Source organism: Pan troglodytes, chromosome 13 (assembly GCF_028858775.2).
Source record: "Pan troglodytes isolate AG18354 chromosome 13, NHGRI_mPanTro3-v2.0_pri, whole genome shotgun sequence".
NCBI classification, from domain to species: Eukaryota; Metazoa; Chordata; class Mammalia; order Primates; family Hominidae; genus Pan; species Pan troglodytes.
In genome coordinates this window covers 98015314-98033964 of record NC_072411.2, presented here as the reverse complement: position 1 = coordinate 98033964, position 18651 = coordinate 98015314, and the positions used below count along the sequence as shown (strand labels likewise).

Here is an 18651-nt window from a genome sequence, read left to right as displayed (position 1 = left end):
AAAATATGTAAAGGAAATAGATATCTTTTATCACTTCCTTTCCAAATTTGTTGAGATATTTTATCATGAATGAATCCTGGATTTTTGTTAAATGCTTTTTCTGTGTCTATTGAGGTGATCATTTGGTTTTTGTTCTTTATTCTATTAATGTGATATATTACATTAGTTGCTTTTTATATATTAGTGCAACCTTGCATTCCTCTCACTTAGTCATTGTGTGTAATCCTTTTAATATGTTACTGGATCTGATTTGCTAGTATTTTGTTCGGGATTTTTTAGTTTATATTCATGAATGATATGGCCCTGTAGTTTTCTTGTGATATTGTTGTCTGGCTTTGATATCAGGCCACTAATGGCCTCATAAAAAGAGTTGGGAAGTGTTTTTACCTCTTCTATTTTCTGAAAGAATTTGTGTAGAATTGGTATTATTTCCTCCTTGTTTGATCAAATTCATTAGTGAAGCCATCTGGACTTGAACTTTTCTTTGTTGGCAAGCTTACTAACTCAATTAGTGTACTTGATACAGATCTATTCAGATTTTCTGTTGTTTATTGGGTCATATTTGATCCTTTTTTGCCTTTTGGGAACGTATTCTTTTTATGTAATTTGTTGGCAGAAAGCTGTTCAGATAACCTCCTTGTTTTCAGCCTTCCTACTCATTCTCTCCTTTGGTATCTGCCAACCCTGACACCAGAGCCTTTTCTAGTGGTCTCCCAGGCAGATTGTTTTCCTTCCTGTGTGAGTTTTGGGCTGTGGTGTCTTAAACTCTGTTTCATCTGTCCTCTCTTTTATGGTTTGGCTCTGTGTCCCCACCCAAATCTCATTTGAATTGCACTCCCATAATTCCCATATGTTGTGGGAGAGACCTGGTGGGACATAATTGAATCATGCGGATGGTTTCTCCCATACTGTTCTCATGGTAATGAATAAGTCTCAGGAGAGCTGATGGTTTGATAAGGGGAAACCCGTTTTACTTGGTTCTCATTTCTCTCTCTTGCCACCACATGTAAGAAGTGCCTTTTGCCTTCTGCCATGATTGTGAGACCCCCCCAACCACATGGAACTGTAAGTTCTATTAAACCTATTTCTTTTGTAAATTGCCCAGTTTCGGGTATGTCTTTATCAGCAGCATGAAAATGGACTAATACAGTAAATTGGTACCAGTATAGTGGGGTGTTGCTGAAAAGATATGTGAAAATGTGGAAGCAACTTTGGAACTGGGTAAAAGGCAGAGGTTGGAACAGTTAGGAAGGCTCAGAAAAAGATAGGAAAATGTGGGAAAGTTGGGAACTTCCTAGAGACTTGTTGAATGGCTTTGACCAAAAGCCTGATAGTGATATGGACAATAAGATCCAGGCTGAGGTGGCCTCAGATGGAGATGAGGAACTTGTTGGGAACTGGAGCAAAAGTGACTCTTGTTATGTTTTAGCAAAGAGACTGGTGACATTTTGCCCCTGCCCTAGGGATTTGTGGAACTTTGAACTTGAGAGAGATGATTTAAGGTATCTGGTGGAAGAAATTTCTAGGCAGCAAAGCATTCAAGAGGTGACGTGGATGCTGTTAAAGGCATTCAGTTTCATAAGAGATGCAGTGCATAAAAATTTGCAGCCTGACAATACGATAGGGAAAAAAAATCTTATTTTCAGAGGAGAAATTAAAGCCAGCTGTAGAAATTTGCATAAGTATCAAGGAGCCGAATGTTAATCCCCAAGACAATGGGAAAAATATTTCCAGGGCATGTCAGAGGTCTTCACGGCAGCCCCTCCCATCACAGGCCCAGAAGCCCAGGAGAAAATGGTTCTGTGGGCCAGGCCCAGGGTCCCCGTGCTGTGTGCAGGCTAGGGACTTGGTACCCTGTGTCCCAGCCGCTCTAGCTGTGGCTGAAAGGGGCCAACGTGGAGCTTGGGCCATGGCTTAAGAGGGTGCAAGCCTCAATCCTTGGCAGCTTCCATGTGGTGTTGAGCTTGCAAGTGCACAGAAGTCAAGAATTGGGCTTTGGGAACCTTCACCTAGATTTCAGAAGATGTATGGAAATGCCTGGATGCCCAGGCAAAAGTTTCCTGCAAGGGCAGGGCCCTCATGGAGAACCTCTGATATAACCGTGAAGAAGGGAAATGTGGGGTCAGAGCCCCCACTCAGAGTCCCTACTGGGGCACCACCTAGTGGAGCTGTGAGAAGAGGGCCACTGTCCTTCAGACCCCAGAATGGTAGATCCACTGACAGCTTGCACCGTTTGCCTGGAAAAGCCGCAGACACTCAACACCAGTCTGTGAAAGCAGCCAAGAGTGAGGCTGTACCCTGAAAAGCCACAGGGCAGAGATGCCCAAGACCATGGGAACCCACCTCTTGCATCAGCATGACCTGGATGTGAGACCTGGAGTCAAAGGAGATCATTTTGGAGCTTTAAAATTTTACTGCCCTGCTGGATTTCGGACTTGCATGGGCTCTGTAACCACTTTGTCTTGGCCAGTTTCTCCCATCTGGAATGGCTGTATTTACCCAATACCTGTACCCCCATTATATCTAGGAAATAACTAGCTTGCTTTTGACTTTACATGCTCGTAGGCGGTAGGGACTTGCCTTGTCTCAGATGAGACTCTGGACTGTGGACTTTTAGGTTAATGCTGAAATGAGTTAAGACTTTGGGAGACCGTTGGGAAGGTATGATTGGTTTTGAAATGTGAAGACATGAGATTTGGAGGGGCCAGGGGTAGAATGATATGGCTTGGCTCTGTGCCTCCACCCAAACTGCATCTTGAATTGTACTCCCATAATTACCACATGTTGTGGGAGGGACCCAGTGGGAGATAATTGAATCATGGGGTTGGTTTCTCCCATATTATTCCTATGATAGTGAGTAAGTCTCATGGGATCTGATGGTTTGATAAGGTGAAACCCCTTTCCCTTGGCTCTCATTTCTCTGTCTTTCTGCTATCATGTAAGAAGTGGCTTTCACCTTCTGCCATGATTGTGAGGCCTCCCTAACCACATGGAACTGTAAGTCCATTAAACCTCTTTCTTTTTTAAATTGCCCAGTCTCAGGTATGTCTTTATCAACAGTGTGAAAATGGACTAATATACTCTCCTTTTCAGGTTCCAGAAATTTGTGAAATATCTCCTTAGCTGATGACTTTTCTTCTAGTTTCTTCACAATTAATGGGTTAAAATTATTTCACTACCATTTTTTTTCAGGGCAATTTAAAAAAGGGATGCTCATTGCACCATCTTGAACCAAAAGCTTCTACTGATTTTGTAAAGAGAAAAAAAAATCAATATAGTTCTTTTCATTTTTGAGAAATAAAGTACATCATATTTTCTCTGTACCCAGGCCACATGTCTCCTCTATTGATCGTTTTATTTCTGAATGGAATAAGCACAGCTGTTTGGAAGCACATATTGAAGGGCAAATTCTTCCTTTCATAGTTAATTAGCTGTATGACCAAGGGGAGGTTATTTAAACCTCTCTGACATTCAATTTCTTCATCTGTGAAATGGGAATAATTATGTCATTGTCTTCTTTAACAATAGGTGTGAGGATTATAAATAATATATGTGAAACTATTGAGGGCCTGAGTAGGTAATCAATAAAAAGCTGCCATTATTATTGCTCTCGGTGAGAAGCAATAGTAATTGCTGGCCCCTAGAATGATAGAATCATGGAATTTTAGAGCTTAAAGGATCTTCACTCTGACTGGAAGAACTTCTACAGCCATTCCTACAACCCCCAACCTTCTACCTCCTCACCCACCCTTGCCCTGATGCCATCTTTCTAGGCAGGCGTTATTCACACAGAGAATGAGGTTTGTTTGATTCTTAGAATTCAGCAAGGTAGGTAGGATGAGCATTTCTGCCATAAAACAAACAAACAAACAAACAAACAAAACAGTTACTGAAGTCATATGCTTTATGGTGGCAGACTCTGAACCCAGATTTCCTGATTCCTGAAATACGTTACTGCTGAGTTCTCTTCTGTGTAGTCAACAATGTAATGAGATTATATTTGTAGTTAGAATAATCAACCGTTTCTCTCCATGTACTAAATACTTTGAGGATTTCTTCTACTTTCATACCTGCATTCCCTCACTTAACAAACATTTATTGATCACTAGCTATGTATTGAATTAAACTGAGACATTACCCAAAGCCTTGACTCTTTTATCTTGTCCATTTAATTGAAAAGAATATGTAAAATTCACAAAACACTGCATTCCTGGATTTGCAAAAGATAAATAAGTTAGAAGATCTATTCTGGGTACCCACTTTGGTATGGTATCTCAGATATACTCAATGAACCTCGAGTCTCCCCTCACTGGGCAGTTAGTGGGAAGGTGTACTTAATTATTCAGCATCACTGACCTGTATCCATTTTAGATGAAGTTGAGATCCAGAGAATGATACAGTCAATTATAAAGAGGTTAAAGCTATCCCAGAACAACTTATTTTTCTGAAAATGTGAACTATGCCTTTCTGCCCAGTGCAGCCCCAGAACATGTCACAAAATGTGGCTCATATTTGGCATATATTTTGAATTGAATTATAGTTACAAACATTATTGTATTATATGAACACATACCCAATAATAAATACATAGGCACATAAAAGCTTCCATGTCACTGATTGCTAACTTGTATGTCTATAGAAATCTGAGAAATGGCCTTTTGAAGAATGTGTCTGTGTCTTCTGCAAAACTGTGTTTAAAGTACTTTCCATCAGTGTTCTTTTTAAAACTCATATTTATAAATAACCATACATATTTTAGGAATAATGCAAGAGTGTTCCTTTATAATTTCAAAGAAGAGAGAGCTTGATTCTTGAGTAATGAGGAAGAATAAGTAAAGGCCATCAAGGAGGGTGTGATTTCTGAATAGGTCTTGCAAGTAACTTCCAATATAATTGTCTCTCTATGAATAAAGTATTTGGAGAGGAATATAGCACCAAACAAATGTGTATGCTGTTTGTAAAATGTTCAACAATTCATTTTTCCTTATGATTTAATAGAAAATAGTCCTGATGTTCTTATATCCATTGTTTTATGTTCTAACTGCCCGTTATCTACTTTTGAATAGTATGTTTATCATTTTCTTAGGCAACAAGATGCTGACTTAGACTCAGCTGTCCCTGATGGAAGCACAATTCCAAAACCGACCGCTTCTGCTATAGAGAAAGACATCTTGGTAACTGGCCATTTGTTTTGTCTGTATAATTGAAAATGAAAGAAACACTTGAAGATAATTTTATACTTTTGAGATCACTCTGTGCTTCTCCTTTGTGAAACTCTGTGGACATAGGAATAAATACAGAGTTCTATAAAAAGGCACTATGGGATTTGTGGAAGAAATCATTCTCTCCCTTGCCACCTAAGACCACAATTTAAAAAAATTTCAAATCTACCTGCTCTCCATATTAAAGCCAGCTTCAGTCATGTATAGCTTTACATGCCTTAATTTTTTTATGAGAAATTATCCTATAATAATTATATAATGTATATTTTACAAGGCATATTAACGTACTTCAGTGATTCTTCAAGTATTTAAATACATAATAATTTTTTTAAATGTAAATATCAAAGACAACACTGCTAATTCAAAAGTATTTTGACATTTAAATTTTTTCTAATAAGTGACATGTAAAAATTTGTGAACATATATTGAAGTTAAATGTTCATTATTATAGAAATAATAACTTGTTTTAAAATGAATATTTTATGAACACACACAATAGCAGCTATAAAATTATAGTATGGAATATTAATAGGCCAGTTGGAAATGTCCTAAATCCTATTGTATAATATTTCTGGAATTAATATATAGAGATACTGATTTGCTTACAGCTTTTAAGATCTACTTCTGATAATAATAAAAAGAGAAAAACTAACAAATCATTTTTAAAAATTAACAAAACACTAATTCAGCATGGACTCTGTTAAGTACACCATATATTTGGTAATATAACTTGATGTTTTACAGTATAGTTATTAACTGAGATAAGAGTTTTAGTTTTCATGAAAATACACATTTGTAACATTTAGGAGATCTCAAATAATACCTATGTGAATTGTACCAAATACTTTTTTATGCTTTATAAATACTTTGTTCTCCTAAAACTTGAATTTTGCTTGGTAGTTTTATTTTTGATAAACATACTTCTTTTGTTAAACATCTACATTTTTCCTATCTTCTTTTTGTAGAGATATTACTATTATATTCACCATGGAATTGATACAGACCATGTAGCCCCAATGGAAGATTCTTGGCTAGAACATGTACTGGATTTAGTTCCACAACATCTGAAAGTCTTCACTGACAGCATAGTTACATTATCTGATGAAATGAGAGAGGATTATCTTCTTAGTGTAAAGAAATCCATAGGTAAATTGGTATTATGCTTTGATTTTTAATTCAAATATGTGTCTCATTAAAGATTATTTTTGTATTAATAATACCTATACTTGAAACTAGTCACAATATTATAATTATGCCATTTATTACATTGTTGTTATATTACTTAAGATCTTAGGCAAATTCCATTAATGTAGTATTACAAAAAATAATTCTATTTCTATTTGTAGGGATATATCCCCACCACAAAGGATAGCACTGAAGAAAATTATAAAGCATTAATTTCAATCCCTCAAGATATTTATTGAGTGGCTAATTTATGCAAGGCATTAGGCATTTAGGAGATAGTCTCTCCCTTTAAGATGGTCTCTTCATTCCAGGATCTTTTGGTGTAGACATGAGACAAGACATACATATTGAAATAATTACCTAAAAGTGTAAGCATTAACAATGAACATTAGTATTACCGATGTCATAAATTAGAATGTGATTAATACAAAATTGTTGCAGTAGACCAAAGGTTGACAAACTATAGCTCGCAGGCAAATCTGGCCACTGCATGTTTTCATAAAGTTTTATTGGAACATAGCCACACTAATTCATTTGCATGTCATCTACAAATCTGGCTGCTTTTGAGCTACAAGAGCAAAATTGAGCAGTTGTGACAGAGTCCTTGTGGCCCACAAAGTCGAAAATAGTTACAGTCTAACCCTTTACATAAATAATTTGTTGACCCATGGTACAGACAAATAGATTCTAAGGCTGACTGATTTCCAGAACCGTTTTAAAAATACTGACTTCTGGCCCCACCTGAATTAAAATCCCTGGAGTCAGGGCCTTGGAATCTGTACTTTAAAAAAAGCGTCTCCAGTTGGTTATGATAGTAAACCTAGTATGACGGATGCTGTGTTCAAAATTGGAGAAATAATAATGCTTTGGAGTAATGTGGGGACCCTTATTGGTGGACATTCATTGTATTTATGACTTCTATGGAGTATCCTGGTGATATAAAAATAAAAAGCCTAATCCCTGCCCTCAGAGTTCATAGTGTAATGAGGGAGATAGACAAATAACTAAATATAAAGCAAAGTAATAAGTCCAAAGAGGAAAGAAACAGAAGATACACTGTAAGGGAGAAGAGGTCATCTCTAACTTGTTAGGAAGGACTCTGGAGGAGCCTAAACTAAGTCTTGAAGGATGAGCAACAGTCTAGTCGGGAACATGCTTGGCCTAGAAAATGGTGTGAATGATAGCAGACGCCCATGAGAGGCTCTTCTGGGCTTGTAAGCAGTTCTGAAGCCAAAGCATAGGGTGCATCTGGGGAAGGGGACAGAATCTGAAGGGCTTTATATGCCTTTTTAGAGCGCTTAAAGGTAAAGGAGAGTCTCTGAAAGATTGTAGGGAAGGGGGTAATACATATGATTTGCATATTAGAGCTTCTTGAAATATGGGCAGAAGAATTAGAATTAAATGTGAATTAAAGGCCATAGAAGACAGAAGCGAGGTAGCTGACTTTTCTGATTTTATAACAAGACTGTTTTATGCTCTTATGCAATTTAAAAGAGAACAAGGCAATACTGTTGTTCCTTGGTATCCACAGGAGATTGGTTCCAGGACACTCCCCTCCCTGACAGATACCAAAATCTGCAGATGCTTAAGTCTCTGATAGAAAATGGCATAGTATTTGCATATAACCTATGTACATCCTCCCGTATACTTTAAATCATCTCCAGATTTCTTATACTACCTCATACAATGTACATGCTATGTAAATCGTTGTTACACTGTATATTTTTATTTGTATCATTTTTATTGTTGTCTGTTATTTTTATTATTTTTTCTGAATATTTTTGATTCATCGTTGGTTGAATCCATGGATGCAGAACCTGCAGATACAGAGGGCCAACTGTATGTACCTTTCCTCAGTGAAATAGAACTACTGCTATCCTGTATTGTTGACCTTCAATTCAACAAGAATATATTTGATGGAATAGCTATAAAGGAAAATATAATATTAAGAGCAATTATTCCTTTCAAATGAAAGAGGAGGGACACATTGTGTTAAGAAAGGGAACATATATCCTCAAAGACACAGACATGATACATTTTCTTGTAAGATTTTAAAATTTTTCTTCTCATAAATGCACAAATTGCTCATTATTAAACAACTAACATAATTTAAACAGTTAATTTTAGTAGAACTAGCTTTGCAATTGCTTGGAAATGTACTACAGTTAATATAAGGTTATTTATCAGAATTTTAAAATTTTCTTTTAGTTGATTTTGTTTTAAAAGATCCTCGAGAGAAAGAAGATGATAAGAAGACAGATGAACTTCCAGCCCATCGTGCTGAGTGAGTGATCAGATTTCTCTAAGAATGTTGATTATGTGACCATTTCTGTATATGTTTATATCACCAATTATATTTTCTCAAATGTATGTTTATAATTTATATATAAATGTATATGTGTGTATGTACGTATTTCATATACAGGCATGCCCCATCTTATTGCACTTTGCTTTATTGTGCTTCACAGATACTGTGTTGTTTGCCAGTAGGAGGTTTGTGAGGGTTTTTTGCAACTGAAGGTCTTTGTCAAGCAAGTCTGTTGGCATCATTTTTCTAACAGCATGTGCTCACTTTGTGTCTCTGTGTCAGTTTTGGTAATTCTCACAATATTTTAAGCTTTTTCTGTTATTATTACATCTGTTATGGTGAGCTGTGATCAGTAATCTTTGATGTTACTATTATAATTATCTTGGAAAGCCACAAACTGCACCCATGTAAGATGGCAAACGATGTCAATAAATGTTGTGTGTGTTCTGACTCCTCCACCAACCAGTCACTCCCCGATTTCTCTTCCTTTCCTAAGGCCTCCCTAATTCCCTGAGACAGAACAGTATTGAAATTAGGCCAAGTAACCTACAATGGCCTCTGAGTTGCACATTTCTCACTTTAAATCAAAAGCTAGAAATGATTAAGCTTAGTGAGGAAGACATGTTGAAAGCCAAGATAGGCCAAAGCTAGGCCTCTAGTACCAGTTAGCCAGGTTGTGAATGCAAAGGAAATTAAAAGTGCTATTCCAGTGAACACATGACCAACAAGAAAGTGAAACAGCCTTATTGCTGATATGGAGGAAGTGGTCTGGAAGAAGATCAAACCAGCCATGACATTTCCTTAAGCCAGAGCCTAATCCAGAGCAAAGCCCTAACTCTCTTCAGTTCTGTAAAGGCTGAGAAAGGTAAGGAAGCTGCAGAAGAAATGTTTGAAGGTAGCAGAGGTTGCTTCATGAGGTTTAAGAAAAGAAGCAATCTCCATAACGGAGCAAGGGTTGAAAAATTAACTATTGGGTTCTGTGTTAGGCAGTTCTTATGTTGCTTTAAAGAAATACCAGAGACTGGGTGATTTATAAAGAAAAGAGGTTTAATTGGCTCACAGTTGCTCAGGTTTTATAGGAAGTATGTTGCTGGCACCTGCTTGACATCTGGGGAGGCCTTGGGAAGCTTACAATCATGGCAGAAGGCAAAGTGGGAGCAGGCATCTCACATGGAGAGAGCAGGATGAAGAGTGAGAGGGAAGATGCCACACACTTTTAAACATCCAGATCTCATGAGAACTTACCATTGCGAGGATAGTGCCAAGAGGATGATGCTAAACCATTCATGTGAAACCTGTCCCCATGATCCAGTTACCTCCCAACAGGCCCCACCTCCAGCACTGGGGATTACATTTCAACCTGAAATTTGGAGGGGATATACAAACTATATCAGGGACTGTGCTGGTACCTGGGTGTTGGGATCAACTGTTCCCCAAACCTCAGCATCACACAATATACCCATGTAACAAATATACCTGCACCTATACCCCCTGAATCTAAAATAAAAGTTGAAATTACAGAACAAATTTTTAAAAGGCTGTATCTACTATAGTGATTTCTCTGAGGGATCTTGGCAAAGTGAATTGAAAACTTTCTGGAAGAGATTCACTGTTGTAGATGCCGTTAAGAACATTTGTGATTCATACAAGGTGGTAAAAATATCAACATTAGCAGAAGTTTGGAAGAAGTTCAACCCTTACGGATGACTTTGAGTGGCTCAAGACTTCAGTAGAGGAAGTCACTGCAGATGTGTTGGAAAGATGTGTTGGAAGCCAGAGAACAAGAATTAGAAGTGGAGCCTGAAGATGTGACTGAATTTCTCCCATCTCATGATAAAACTTGAACAGATGAGGAGTTGCTTCTTATGGATGGGCAAAAACAGTGGTTTCTTAAGATGGATTCTACTCCTGGTGAAGATGCTGTGAGCACTGAAATGACAACAAAGGATTTAGAATATTACATAAGCTTAGTTGATAAGGCAGCATCAGAGTTCGAGAGGATTGATTCCAATTTTGAAAGAAGTTCTAGTTGGGTACAATGCTATCGAATAGCATTGAATGCTGCAGAGAAATCTGTCATGAAAAGAAGAGTCAATTGAGGATGTGGCAGATGTCATTGCTGTCTTATTTTTAAAAATTGCCACAGCTTGGTTAGTTAGAAGCCATTAAGACCTTCCACCAGCAAAAAGATTATGACTCGCAAAAGGCTCAGATGATTGTTAGTATTTTGTGGCAACAAAGTATTTTAAAATTAAGGTGTATACATTTTTTTTCCCGAGACAGGGTCTCACTCTCTTGCCCAGGCTGGAGTGCAGTGGTGTGATCTTGGCTCACTGCAACCTCTGCCTCTGGGTTTCAAGCGATTCTCCTGCCTCAGCCTTCTGAGTAAGTGGGATTACAGGTGTGCACCACCACGCCCGGCTAATTTTTGTATTTTTAGTAGAGACAGGGTTTAACCATGTTGGCCAGGCTTGTCTAAAACTCTTGACCTCAAGTGATCCACCTGCCTCAGCCTCCCACAGTGCTGGGATTACAGGTGTGAGCCACTGCACCTGGATTCCTTTTTTCATTTGTAATTTTCTTGAGATAGGGTTTCTTTGTTTCCCAGGTTGGAGTGCAGTGGCATGATCACAGTTCACTACAGCCTTAACCTCCCAGACCCAAGTGATCCTCCCACATCAGTTTCTCAAGGAGTTGGGACCACAGGTGCGTATCACTATGCCCAGCTAATTTAATTTTTTTTTTTTTTTTTTTTTTTTTTTTTTTTTTTTTTAGAGACGCAATCTCCCTATGTTGCCCAGGCTGGTCTCGAACTCCTGGGCTCAAGAAATCCTCCCACCTTGGCCTCCCAAAGTGCTGGGATTACAGGTGTGAGCCTCTGTGCCTGGCCCTATATTTTATTTTAAAGATATAATGCCATTGCCTGCTTAATAGACTACAGTATAGCGTAAACATAAGTTTTATATGCACTAGGAAACCAAAAATTTGTGTGACGTGCTTAATTGCAATATTTGCCTTATGGGGGTGGTCTTGAACCAAACTTGCAATATCTCCATTGCAAGCCTCTATACAACTAATTGTTCTTATGTGCTTTGTTTATTTATGTATTTAAGCCTAATGTTATATTTATGAGTTGATGGATCGATAGGTAGATGACTAGACATAGACAGATGGACACTAAGATGGTTAAAACATAAGTACTTGGTGGAAAGAATACGATATAGGTTTTTTAATCCCCATAGCAACTAGCACAGACTTCAGATATGGTAGGGGCATAAAAGCTTGATTTTGGGAACATTGGGAACATTACAGAATATATATATTTATAGAATGTATTTCAATTTATTACATGGATGAAAATATAGAACACATAATGGGAAAATCTCCTTGCTGTATATTTTCTCTAATAATAACATTTAGGAATAAATCTCTTAAAAAGTTTGAAGGATGGAACTTATATGATTAAATAACCACTTCAGTTTTATTTTCTTTTATATCATTTTAAAATGCCCCAAAGGCCAAGTGCGGTGGCTCACGCCCGTAATTCCAGCACTTTGGGAGGCTGAGAAGAGCAGATCACTTGAGGTCAGGAGTTTGAGACCAGTTCTGGCCAACGTGGTGAAACCCTGTCTCTACTGAAAATACAAAAGTTAGCTGGGCATGGTGGCGTGCGCTTGTAATCCCAGCTACTTAGGAGGCTGAGGCAAGAGAATTGCTTGAACCCAGGAGGTGGAGGTTGCAGTGAGCTGAGATCGTGCCACTGCACTTCAGCCTGGGCAACAGAGTGAGACTCCATCTCAAAAAAAAAAAAAAAAAAAAGCCCCAAATTATTCCCCATTCCACACACACACACACACAAAAAAAGTTATGTACCCATTTTCCATATCCTCTAGGGAGAACAACTTTTCTCCTGGGAAAGACAAAAATCATCCTTCATAATTGCAAAGGTGATACAGCCACATATGAAAAATTGAATTAAACTTACTATATACACAGAAAATGTAAATGTTTAAATATATTCTGAAAGATGAAGATGGCACATTTCAATATATAAAAGATCATTATTAAAGTCATAAGAGTTACAGAATACAGTTGATCTTTAACACGGGGGTAAGGGCCACTGAGCCCCTATACCACATATAATTTTTATATGTGGTAAAATATATAAGCTTAACTTATATATAACAAAGCTTAACTATTAATACCCTACTGTTCACTGGAAACCTTACTGATTACATAAACAGCCAATTAACACATATTTTATGTGTTATATGTATTATATACTGAATTCTTACAATAAGCTAGAGAAAAGAAAATTTTATTAACAAAATCATAAGAAAGAGAAAATATATTTACTATTCATCAAGTAGAAGTGGATCATCCTAAAGGTCTTCATCCTTGTAATCTTTACATGGTGGTGGTAGTGATAGAGGAGCAGGAGGAAGAGGAGGTGAAGGAGGAGGGAAAGAAGAAGGGGGAGGAGGAGGGGGAGGGAGAGGGAGATTGGTCTTGCTGTGTGGGGAGTGGGTGGTAGAAGTGGAAGAAAATCCACATGTAAGTTGATGTGCATAGTTCAAACCTGTGTTATTCAAGGGTTAACTGTAAATGTGTCTTCAAATAAAAACATTAGTGTTTGTGATTTATAAATGATGTTTACATATTAACGGGGTAAAGTTCGAGGGGATTTCTGTAGGAAGGTTGGACTATATCCTTAAAATGTTTTAAAAATAAAAATAAAGGAGGAATTTTAAAAATAAAGGGAAAATTTAAATGTATGTCCTGAAATTAGTAGAGAATCTTTGAAGATGTTTATGAGAGGTAGCTGGCTGCTGTTTTCATTTGTTCATTGTAAATTATTTGTGGATTCAATAAGATCAAGTATTTGGAGATAAAAATTAGTTACCTTTTGTATTAAAGATTTAAATCTAATTTCAGAGTCATTTTTATAATGAAATTATACTAAACCATCAAACATATGATCTTCATATATTTTAAAACATAATTGCTTGTTTTGTTATTATGATGAGGGATACAGCACATATTTTATTAAAATTAAATCATTATTACCCAAAATGTACAGTTACTATAAAAATACTTTCTTTTGACTTTGAAAGACTGTAACTAAATATTTTCTTTGTTTTCAGAATGGAAATTCTGCCAAAACCTTGGAGGAAATCTTTTTTAGCTGCAAGCAGTTATATTAGGGATCACTTGAATGCAATGAACCCCACAATGCTGGCTGTACTAGATTTGTGGCACACTAATTTTAAGTGAGTATATGTGGCCTTATAGAGGTTTTTAAAATATAGAGGGAAGTTGTTTTAGTATATCTTAATTATTTCTTTTACTATTTTAACTGCAAAGTAAAACATTACCATTTTAATGTAAGTATTCAAACATGGTTTTAAATAAACAACAAAGAAGTATACAGAGCAGAAAGTGAACACTGCTTTTCTAAAATTTTAAATTTTTTAATTTTTTGAGTACATAGTAGATGTATATATTTATGGGGTACATGAGATATTTTGGTAGAGGCATGCAATGATTAATAATCACACCATGGAAAGTTTGGTGTCCATCCCCTCAAGCATTTTTCCTTTGTGTTACAAACAATCCAGTTATACTCCTTTAGTTATTTTAAAATGTACAATTAAAGTATTATTGACTGTAGTCCTCCTGTTGTGCTATCAAATACTAGGTCTCATTCATTCTGTCTAACTATATATTTTCTTGTACCCATTAACCCAATTCTGCTATTAGTGGACTCTGATGCATTCTTCAGCATGTCAATTGTGTTTTTCAACTCTAGAATTTCTGCTTTATTTGTTTTAATTATTTCGATCTCTTTGTTAAATTTATCTTATGGAATTCTGAATTCCTTCTCTGTGTTATCTGGAATTACTTTGAATTCCAAGGACATTTATTTTATTTCAGTTTCTGATACTATGAATAATGCATCAGGAAATAACCTTGTAAATACGTTATTATTCACGGGTCCCTTTGTTTACATGGGATAGATTCACAAAAGTGGGATAACTAGATCATAGTATATTTATGTTTTTATTTTAGCATATTTTGCTGGGTTTTTTTTCCAGAAATGTTTGATACTTTACGTTTTTACCAACAGTAAATGAGAACTTCTTTCCCTAAAATTCTAACTATGTGTATTATACTATTTGTCAATCAATGTAAAATGCTATATCATCATTACTTCGATTTGCCTTTGCTAGACTACTAGGGAATTTGAACATCTTTTCATGTATTTGTTAGTTATTTGAATTTGATTATGAATTCTCTACTTATATCTTTGTCAGTGTTTTGTTGGTTCTTCATCTTTTCTTATCAATTTGATAACCTCTTAGAATAACAGAGGTTTCAGTTCTGTGTCTAGTACCTGAAACAAATCAAACAACTGCTAAAACTTAGGTTTATAATTTGTCCATTGACTGAGTTTATAGTTTCCTTCGATACTCTGAAATTAAAAATTTTTATACTGTTAAATATGTCTTTGTTTTCTTCTGAATTCTCCTAGTCTTGGTTAAGAAGATCTCCTTACTTAGTAAATTGTATGTGAGATCTTCCTGGCTAACTAGTAAAAATTTTTTTATTTTTTTAACATTTTAGTTTTTTGACCACCTGAAGATTATTTTTACCAATGATGTAGAATGAAATTCATTTTTATTTTCTTCCAGATAGCCAATTGTGCCAGCATCATTTCTTAAACAATCTACCTTTTCCCCCTTAATGGAGCTATCACCTTTGTCATGGATTAACTCTTCAATCTATAGAAATCTACAGAATTTATAGTAATCAGAATGTCTTTCTGGATTCTCTTATTTTTTTTCCTGTAATATTTGAATCTCTTTCTGTACAAGTACAGATTAATTTGATTAGGGTGACTCTATGGCATGTGCTTATATTTGGTGAGAGGAATCCCAACTCTATTTTTTATGCTCTTCTTGGCTATTTTTTAAACATTCACTTTTCCTTATTAAGTTTAAGCCTATTTTATTTAATTCAAAAGAAAGATGGAAAGAGAAAAATTGTCGGTGTTCTGATTGGAATTTATTAAGTTTTTACATTAATTTTAGAAAATAGACATGTGTAATTAAATTAAGAAGCACTTTGGGGCCAAGTGTTGTGGCTCATGCCTGTACTTCCAGCACTTTGGGAAGCCGAGGTGGGTGGATCACAAGGTCAGGAGTTCAAGACCAGCCTGCCCAAGATGGTGAAACCTCGTCTTTACTAAAAATACAAAAATTAGCTAGGTGTGGTGGTGGGCACCTGTAATCCCAGCTACTTGGGAGGCTGAGGCCAGAGAATAACTTGAACCAAAAGGCAGAGGTTGCAGTGAGCTGAGATAGCTGAGATCATGCCAATGCACTCCAGCTTGGGTGACAGAGCAAGACTCCAGCTCAAAATAAAATTAAAATTAAATTAAATTAAATAATAAAAAAGCACTCTCGCTCATATCCTACATATATGTCAATATTCAATCCTGTGTATATATTTCAGTAAGAGTTTGTAATTTTTATATAGATTTTCGGTTTACAGAATTCCCTCTCATTTCTTCTTTACAGCAGAATTTCTTTATAAATTTTGAGTGATTCCCTTTTGGGAGGGATACTTGGACATGAAGTTTCACTCTAATGCCTTTCTAGGAAGCTTTGCCTTCTCCATGTGGGTAAATTATTCAAGTTTATTTTTTCCTCCCCTCTTTTCAGTTGCACACTGTGGAACTCTCTGAACTTACAGACTCGGCTTACTTTGCTGAATGAACCCAGGTCTGCAGAATGTAATGAGATTATACAGGGTTTCTAACACATATTCTGACCTTCTACATACTTCAGGGGCCTCTGCTGACTTCAGAGAATGGGCTAGGATCCTTAAAACTGGCTTTAGCTTTCAGAATACATACTTCCAGGAAATGCATTCTTCCACCTTTCCATTGTACAGTATGGATTTCTTTGTCTGCTTAATTTGACTTGTACTAAGTAGGAAGAGGTTACTTCATTGCCCCATGTTTTTTTCATTTCTTTTCTTTTGAATATTGGAGTTAAAATACCTCTTCTCAGCTGACAAGGCCCATGATCTAATTTTGCATGCAGTCATGAGGTCATACAATATAGTATATTACTTTCACAAATTATGTTTGTGTAAATTAGTACATTTCATTTTCAAAACAACACCACAAGTTATCGTTTTCTTTTATATCCATTTTCAGAACACACTGAGCTGGACACTGAAGGATGGGACTCCATGACCTACTATTGTCCATAAAATGCTAGACTTGGTCTGTTAGACGATTTCAGGAGGCAAGAGATAAGAAAGTGAAAAGGGGGAAGAAAAAGTAACAAAGCTGAAATTTAAAAAACAATAGAAAGTGTATGTGTCCAAAATTAGGCTCCATAGTTGTGGTGGCAGAGATGTTCGCAGCAACTGAAGCAAACTTCAAGGCATCCATGATAAAGACACATGGGAAAGAAGCCTTGCAGTCTGTGGGTGAAAGAAGAGCTCCACAAGCTCCTATGTTGCCTTTGAAAGCCTAGGTTGTTTTTATTCTCTATGTGTGTATTAAGAGTGGGGGGACAGTCAACAAGGGCTGCCCCTCTGAGTAGTAGCCAGCATTGAATACAAAGGGCGTGCTTCTGGTGGCAGTCATTTACCCTGAATCTCAGCAGACCTTGAAAATGTACGACATCTCTATGTGTGGCAGTGGCTTGGGGAATGTTAATGCAAAAACGTGTCTGAGTGACTCTAAAATGCATGAGTTTGGAAACCTGATAAGATGCTCTCTAGAAAAGATGTTGAAATTCATGTTATTGGTATTTACACTTACAGAACCCACTTAATGTCATAGATAGCCGTTGTAATGCAGTCATATCCTACACAACACATATTTTTGCTTGTAAAATAATGCATATATGAAGATCACAAGAGAATGTAGAAATTACAGTGTAATATAAATCATCATAGTTGAATGTAAAAGCAGATGTCTGAGAAAGTTAAGCTCATTTTAAAGATGAAATGGCTTTTAAAAATTTATTATTTGATGAAGATGAATCTAGGAAAAAAATTACTAGATGAGAACACTATAATTGATTTACCATACAGCACACAGGATACAAATGAAATCATTTTTAAACATGTTAAAAAGATGCTTAACCTAACTCATAATACAAGAAATGTAAAGAGATTGAAATTAAAACTATACTGAGAAACCGTTTTCCCCACAAATTACAAAATTTGATATCCCATTTTATTAGTAAGGCTTGAAGAAATGGGCTCCCATTTGAGGGAATCCTAGCCATACCTATCAGAATTACAAATTACAGGTAACACTTGAATCCAGCAATTTCACTTTTGGATAAGTAGTGTACAGATGCACCCAAGAATGTAGGAAGTGATATAGTTATAATGCTATTTATGGTGGCATTTGTTTATAAGAGACTGGAAACAAGCCAGCATCCATTGATAGACTAGTTAAATAAGTTATACTATGCACAATGGAATATTATGTAGTTATAAAATATGAGTGAGAAAAATCTCGATGTGTTAATATGAAAAGGTCTCCAGGAGAAGATATTCAGTGAAAAAAGCAAGTGCAGGACACTGCCTATAGTGTGCTACTTTGAAAGTTACAAAAAAAGGAGGACTGGCAAAAGCAAAACATGTTCCTAAGAAAGGGAAAATTTCATGGGACAACCAAGAAATGTAGATACTTCGAGTGGAATTTCTGTGGGAAACTTGGTAAGAAGAGAGAAGATTAGTTTTGAGAACCAGAGAACAAAGGTAGAGACTGACTTGATGCTAAGTCCAGAGTATTGGACCAGGACTGTTGAAATTCCTCCTGCCTGAAAATCAGTGACAGAGCCAGGGGTCAGGGTGGATTTCAGCTTGGGGTGAGCATTAAGTGACAGTTGTGAGGGCAGGAGG

At 36.4% G+C, this 18651-nt stretch overlaps 1 protein-coding gene across 9 annotated transcripts in view; it reads left to right on the top strand.

Annotated features, from left to right (window-relative positions):
• Positions 1 to 18651, top strand: part of DNAH7 (dynein axonemal heavy chain 7) — a 393327-nt gene that overhangs the window by 99701 nt on the left and 274975 nt on the right. For 8 of the 9 annotated variants that reach the window (XM_054679168.2, XM_054679169.2, XM_054679172.2 and 5 more), the window contains 4 exons: positions 5087 to 5174; positions 6188 to 6368; positions 8616 to 8691; positions 13860 to 13985. In XM_054679168.2, the coding sequence (XP_054535143.1) occupies positions 5087 to 5174; positions 6188 to 6368; positions 8616 to 8691; positions 13860 to 13985 (471 nt within the window). Of the gene's footprint in view, positions 1 to 5086; positions 5175 to 6187; positions 6369 to 8377; positions 8451 to 8615; positions 8692 to 13859; positions 13986 to 18651 lie in introns of those variants that run through there. The other variant, XM_009443904.5, reaches the window with a different exon arrangement.